Consider the following 6,740-nt stretch of genomic DNA (forward strand, 5'->3'; position numbering starts at 1 on the left):
AAGAACGATTTAGGGCTTGTTTTTAATTGCATTGTATCTTAGAAACCTTTTGAATCAATGCGAGTGACAACATTAGTTTTCAAATCCATGCATCTCATGCACGTCATCCCCTTATTTATTATGTCACACGTTTTTATTTTTAGAACGTAACTCGTTTGCGTAGATATTTACACACTTGTTAATACAGGTAACCATAACTGGCGCCACACCGTTATCTCACTCGTCTGCAATCGAAGATGGCACAAAACAATCAGCTTGCTAGCTCCGAGGAGAACACTCCACCGACGCCGGTTTATTATCAACCGTCCATGACTCAAGCACTGCCACCACTAACTCCTGCAGGCGCACCCCCGGTACACTCGGGAGAAATCCCGCCACCAGTCCCAACATCGGAAGCCCAAGCACCGTCCACCTCTACAGAGGATGCGGCCCGCATCGTCGCACTGGAAGGCGATATCTCCACATTAAGGGGCACGGTCAATCAGATGGCTGCCGACATGGCCGAGCTCATGGCCCTACTCAGAGCTCCAAACCGCACCTCCTCGAACTCTACTCCGCCTCCGGGGTACGGGCCAACAGTCGACCCAAACCCTTGGGTCCCGCCGACCCATGCTCCGGAAGGTATTGAAGCGCCTGCGATACACGCACCGGCGGGTCTCCCAGCCAACGTCCCTCCGTCATCGGTGACTCTCCCGGCAGCCATTCCTCTTCCACCGTCGAACCCGACTACTCTAGTACCGCCGCCGATGTCCATACCGATTCCGGCACCGGTTTACGCGGCTCCTCCGCCGATGGTCTTCCCGGCACTGAGCCCCCACGCTCCTACTCACACAGCCGAGCCTGTCCCATTCCAAGCTCCACAACCCCACATCAGCCTTTCTTACCCAACTCTACCTCCCCTAAACATTCCCATCCCTGAACCGGGCACGCCAACCCAGGCTGTCCCCATAGCTCCACCGACAAACTTTCTCCCGGAAATGGGGACTGAGCAGGAGCAGAGATTGAAGAAGATGGAAGAGAACATCAAAGCCTTACAATCAGGTGGTCCTCGCCTCGATGCCGGCGATTGCGATTGGAGTCTTTTTCCGGGTATGCGGCTACCCCCGAAGATTAAGGTGCCTGAATTCCAAAGGTACCATGGCACTACCGACCCCCGTCACCATCTCCGTCACTACAGGGGAAAGATGCTGCAGTACTGGGACTACGAAGAGTTCGTCATCCACACGTTCCAGGACAGTTTGGCGGGAGCGGCTCTTGATTGGTACATGTCACTGAAAGCCGCGGATATCCCTACATGGACGGACCTTTCGGGCAAATTCATCGACCAGTACAAGTACTGTGCAGAAACGCCCCCGACCCTGTTGGAGCTCAGTACAATGGAGATGGCCGAGGATCAGGGCTTCGAGGCCTACGCAGTAAAGTGGAGGGCTAGAGCGGCGAAACATGTCCCCCCGATCAGTGAGGCGCAGCAGATCCAATTATTCCACTCTACCCTCAAAGGGGCCTACTACTTGCACCTGTTGGCTCACACGTCTTCGTTCTCCAACCTTATCGACGCCGGGAAGAGGCTTGATATCGGCGTTAAGCTCGGCAAGATAGAAGGACCGGCCGAGAAGAAAGAGGGAGAGTCCTCGAAGAAGGTTGCTACTGGGACACCCTCCGCGGGAAACAGGAGAGGAAAAGACGCGTCCGTCAATGCTGTTAACTCAGGGCGCCAAGCCCCCCAACAGTATTCCATCAATTACACGCCCGCACCACCGACCACTCAGGCGTATGCCCCACCTCCGGTGCATTATCAGCAGCAACTCCCAGCGCAACAAGTATATTATTCCGCCCCGCCGGCCTCCTTTCCGTTGCCGGCCCCGCACAATTACGTCCCTATTCCCCCTCCGATCCAACAAAGCAGGCCTCCGGCTTCGAGAACTCCTCAGCCGGTGCAACGGGCTCCGGCCCCGCAGGACCAACAAAGCACTGCGCCGCGGCGCAGACAATTCACACCCCTTCCGGCCCCGCTCTCCCACATATACCGGCAACTCCTCGCAGGCAATAGGATTAAATCAGTAGCGCCTAACCCCGATTTCGACCCCACCATTCAGGATCAGAGTCGGCACTGCGAGTACCATCAGGGCGCACCCGGTCACACCACCGACGATTGTTGGAAGCTGCGGGAGAAGATCCAAGCTATGATTGATGGCAAACAACTCACGTTCAACGCCGTCAAACCTCCGAACGTGCAAGTTAATCCTCTCCCCGATCACGGGTCAAGCTCGGGACCCAGCATTAACATGATCAGTGTTTGCGCCATAGGGGAGTACGAGACCGGGCAGGAGCCATCCGCCCCGTTCGTAATCGAATATGTGCCTGCGGAAACCGGTATAGGGTACGCGGGGTTTGATGCCACGCCCGCCCCATTCGTGATAGATGTCCCCGCACGAGAGCCATATCAAGATAGCAAGGTTCCGTGGACCTACGAAGGGAGTGTCGGGAACCTCGAGCGTCAATTCAGCGTCATGGGCGTGACGCGCTCGGGACGAGTGTATGAAAACCCGGAGGTCGCGAACAAAGGAAAGGCGCCTGCTGCGACATTAGGAATCGCCCCGGAAGCTACGCCGATCCCACAAAAGAAGGTGACCGAAGAGGAAGCCGAGGCTTTTATGAAGATCATCAAGGCAAGCGAGTATAAGGTTGTTGAACAAATGGGCAAGTCTCCGGCCCACATTTCACTACTCGCCCTTCTCTTAAGTTCGGAGCCACATCGTGAAGCGCTCCTGAAGGTCCTGACGGCGGCACAGGTCCCCAAGGAGACGGCTCCAGATCTCATTGAAGAAACCGTTGGTTCGATATTCTCCAACAATATTTCATTCTCGGATGACGAGCTTCCCTCCGAAGGGTACGCACACTCGCGGGCGTTGCACATCGTCTGTAAGTGCAATAACTTCGTGGTAGGCCGGGTCATGATCGACAATGGTTCGGCTCTCAATGTATGCCCTGTTTCCACCCTGAAGCAGATGAATGTGGATCTGAATCGTATTCGTCCAAGCAAGACAGCGGTTCGAGCCTTCGATGGCTCGCGGAGAGAGGTGAACGGAGAGATCGACCTTCTGATCGAGGTAGGTCCATGTTCATTCAATGTCACTTTTCAGGTGCTCGACATCCCCAATGCCTTCAGCTTGCTGCTCGGGAGGCCATGGATCCATTTTGCGGGCGCAGTCCCCTCCACCTTGCACCAAAAGCTTAAGTTCATCGTGGAAGAGCGACTCATCACGGTCAAAGGTGAGGAGGACTATGCGATTTATAAGGAGACGGTTGTCCCCTATATCAGTATTGGGGACGATCAGAACCTCCCCTTCCATTCGTTCGACACCATCTCCGTCATCCGAGGCTACGGAAAGGCCGGTCCGTCCCGCGCCGACCGCATGGTGGGGAAGATCTTGCTGCGCCATAATTACATTCCGGGTTCCGGACTCGGAGCACGTGGGCAAGGGATCAACCGCCCAATCGAGATCGAAGAGTACAAGAACAGGAGGGGACTCGGTTTTCGCCTTTCCTGCCACGAGATTATTGAAGCCCGTAGAGGCAAGCGCCTCCACCGTCTCGCAGCGTACTACGGGAAGATCAACAGGGGCACCCCAGTTCCGCCACTCTCCCACTTCTTTTCAGGATCACAGCACATCGTCGGAGGTACTCTTGACGGCCCCTCCTCGGATTTAGACGACGCGCTTGTCGATCTGCCAGGCATATACGCCGTCACCGAGGAGACTCCTTCAGGGGTCTACATCCGCCTCGCGCAGGAGAATGAGGAGCTCAACAACTGGACCTCAGTCCCGCGCTACTCGGCTGTAATCGCCGATGTGTAAGGCTATCTTTGTAGACGATGTTTCCCGCGTGTCGGCAAAGTCATAAGCCACACGACGGAAGAGGGGTTTTTGTTATGGCATCAATGTTCCCACCTTCAATGAAATCCCTACATGCATTTTTGAATTCTCGTGTCTCCTTCGTTTCCTTCTCTCTTACTCATTCGCAGCACTTTAAATATTTCTAAGACGACTCGTTTAAATTTCCAAGCTCCACTCGAATCCAAATCTTCGACGCGTCGATTCGAACCCATCCGAAGAACTCCTCGAAGAGCCCCAACCCATATACTTCGGGGAAGGGCTCGACGAGGACGGTCGAGTGCCTGAGATAGAGGAGAGTTTGCACCGCCTCGAGAACCGTCAACTCACCTCAGTTGAGCCAACAGAAGAAATCAACATAGGCACTGAAGAGGAACCTCGCACGATAAAGATCGGGACGGGCCTCGATCCAACACAACGAGCTCGGATGATCGATTTCTTGAAGGAGTACCAAGAGGTCTTTGCCTGGTCCTACGCCGACATGCCGGGCTTAGATCCGTCGATAGTCAAGCACTCTCTCCCACTCGATACAGAGAACTTCCCGCCCAAACGGCAACACCTACGGCGGCAGCGAGCCGGCCTTCTCTTCCGCATCAAGGAGGAGGTCGTCAAGCAGATAAATGCGGGATTCCTAGAAGTCTGCAATTACTCTGAATGGGTGGCAAACATCGTGCCCGTGGAGAAAAAGGACGGAAGGGTCAGGGTTTGCGTCGACTATCGGGACCTCAACAAGGCAAGTCCTAAAGACAACTTCCCTCTGCCTCACATCGACGTTTTGGTCGACAACACCGCGCGCCACAATCAGTTCTCCTTCATGGATGGCTTTTCGGGGTATAACCAAATCCGGATGGCTGAAGACGACAAGATCAAAACGACTTTCATCACGATGTGGGGCACGTTTTGCTACAAGGTCATGCCCTTCGGGCTCAAAAATGCCGGGGCAACCTACCAACGGGCAATGGTTACGCTCTTCCACGACATGATGCATAAGGAGATCGAGGTCTACGTCGACGACATGATCGCAAAGTCCAAGGAGGGAGAGGATCACCTCGTCAATCTGAGGCGTCTCTTCGAACGTCTCAAGAAGTACAAGCTCAGGCTCAACCCGGCCAAGTGCACATTCGGCGCGAAATCCGGAAAACTGCTAGGATTTGTGGTCAGCGAACGAGGCATCGAGGTCGATCCTGACAAGGTGAAAGCGATTAGGGAGTTACCTCCGCCATCAACAGTGCGCGAGGTACGGAGCTTCTTAGGACGACTGAACTACATCGCGCGTTTCATCGCGAACTTATCAGATAAGTGTCAACCCCTCTTCCAGCTGCTTCGTAAAAATGCAGCAATTGAATGGGACGACGATTGTCAGAAGGCCTTTGACGATATTAAGACATACTTAGTTCAGTCGCCGGTGTTGGTCCCGCCCACGCCAGGTCGACCTCTCATTCTTTACCTGACGGTGCGCCGGCAATCATTGGGGTGCATGCTGGGACAAGAAGATGAGTCCACACGCAGAACATGCCATCTACTATCTGAGCAAGAAGTTTACTGAAGGGGAATCCAATTACCCGGAGATTGAGAAGATGTGCTGCGCACTGGTGTGGGTCATGCAGAGACTTCGACAGTACACCCTCTATCACACTATCCGCTTGCTGTCGAAAGCGGATCCCTGAAATATCTACTTGGTAGCCCATCCTCCATGAGGAACATTGCAAAGTGGCGCTGTCAACTGACGGAGTACGACATCGAGTATGTGCCCCGCACATCAGTCAAGGGGCAAGCAATTGCAGACCATTTGGCGGAATTTCCCATCGAGGATGACACGCCGATCAACTCCGACTTTCCAGACGAAGGGATCCTCCGAGTAGATGAGGAGGAGGATGGGACCGCGTGGAAGATGTATTTCGACGGCGCGGTGAATTCCACCGGTTCTGGTATCGGCGCAGTGCTGATATCCCCGGACGGACGTTATTACCCGATTGCAGCAAAAGTTAATTTTCTCTGCACCAATAATGTGGCCGAATACGAGGCATGCATCCTTGGCTTGCAAGCAGCGATTGATTTCAAGGTGAAGGAGCTAGAAGTGTTCGGAGATTCAATGCTCACAATCTTCCAAACGTTAGGGCAATGGAAGACGAAAGACGCAAAGTTAGTACCATACCACGAGTATCTCGAGGAGTTAGCGGAGAACTTCGAGAAAATCTCGTTCACCTACACGCCACGTATCAAGAATCAGTTTGCAGATGCACTTGCGACACTGGCATCAATGGTGAGCATCACAAAAGAAAACCTATCGAGCCACTTGAGATCGAGATTGCCAAAGGCCCGGCTTACTGCGACACAATCGAGGCGACCGATGAACAGCCATGGTACGAAGACATCAAACATTTTCTGCAAACTGGCCAATACCCGACATTTGCCAACCGTCGGGACCGGAAAACACTTAGGCGACTCACAGCGCATTACTTCCTGAGCGGAGAGACTCTCTACCGCCGTTCCTTCGACGCCACGCTACTCCGGTGTGTTGACGAAAACGAGGCACAACGCCTCATGGGAGAGATACATGAAGGGAGTTGTGAACCCCATATGAGCGGTCTCATGCTCACCAAGAAACTCATGCGCCTAGGTTACTTTTGGTCCACCATGGAGGCCGACTGCGCCAAATACGTCAGACACTGCCACTTGTGCCAGGTCTATGCCGATCAGATCAAAGCACCCCCCAATGAGCTACGCCCAATGGCGGCCCCGTGGCCCTTTTCAATGTGGGGCATTGACGTGATCGGCCCTATCAATCCCAAAGCATCCAATGGACACATGTTCATTTTGGTGGCAATTAACTACTTCACCAAGTGG

General features: G+C 53.9%; 1 protein-coding gene across 1 annotated transcript; it reads left to right on the forward strand.

Moving 5' to 3' along the window:
• The first annotated feature begins 236 nt into the window (after positions 1 to 236).
• On the forward strand, positions 237 to 4,513 carry LOC116193707. Its single transcript, XM_031522455.1, has 3 exons — positions 237 to 2,835; positions 2,947 to 3,821; positions 4,427 to 4,513. The coding sequence occupies exons 1-3, from the start codon at positions 237 to 239 to the stop codon at positions 4,511 to 4,513; spliced, it is 3,561 nt and encodes a 1,186-aa protein (XP_031378315.1).
• Positions 4,514 to 6,740: the final 2,227 nt, after the last annotated feature.

Source organism: Punica granatum, chromosome 2 (genome assembly GCF_007655135.1).
Source record: "Punica granatum isolate Tunisia-2019 chromosome 2, ASM765513v2, whole genome shotgun sequence".
Taxonomy (NCBI): domain Eukaryota; kingdom Viridiplantae; phylum Streptophyta; class Magnoliopsida; order Myrtales; family Lythraceae; genus Punica; species Punica granatum.

Bases quoted from the DNA above. Each gene is read 5' to 3' on its own strand.
- LOC116193707 (XM_031522455.1), top strand. From the start codon at position 237: ATGGCACAAAACAATCAGCTTGCTAGCTCCGAGGAGAACACTCCACCG. The intron at 2,836-2,946 runs GTTCGATATTCT...ACTTCGTGGTAG, and splicing joins TCTCATTGAAGAAACCGTTG to GCCGGGTCATGATCGACAAT. The intron at 3,822-4,426 runs GTCCCGCGCTAC...CACTCGATACAG, and splicing joins AGCTCAACAACTGGACCTCA to AGAACTTCCCGCCCAAACGG.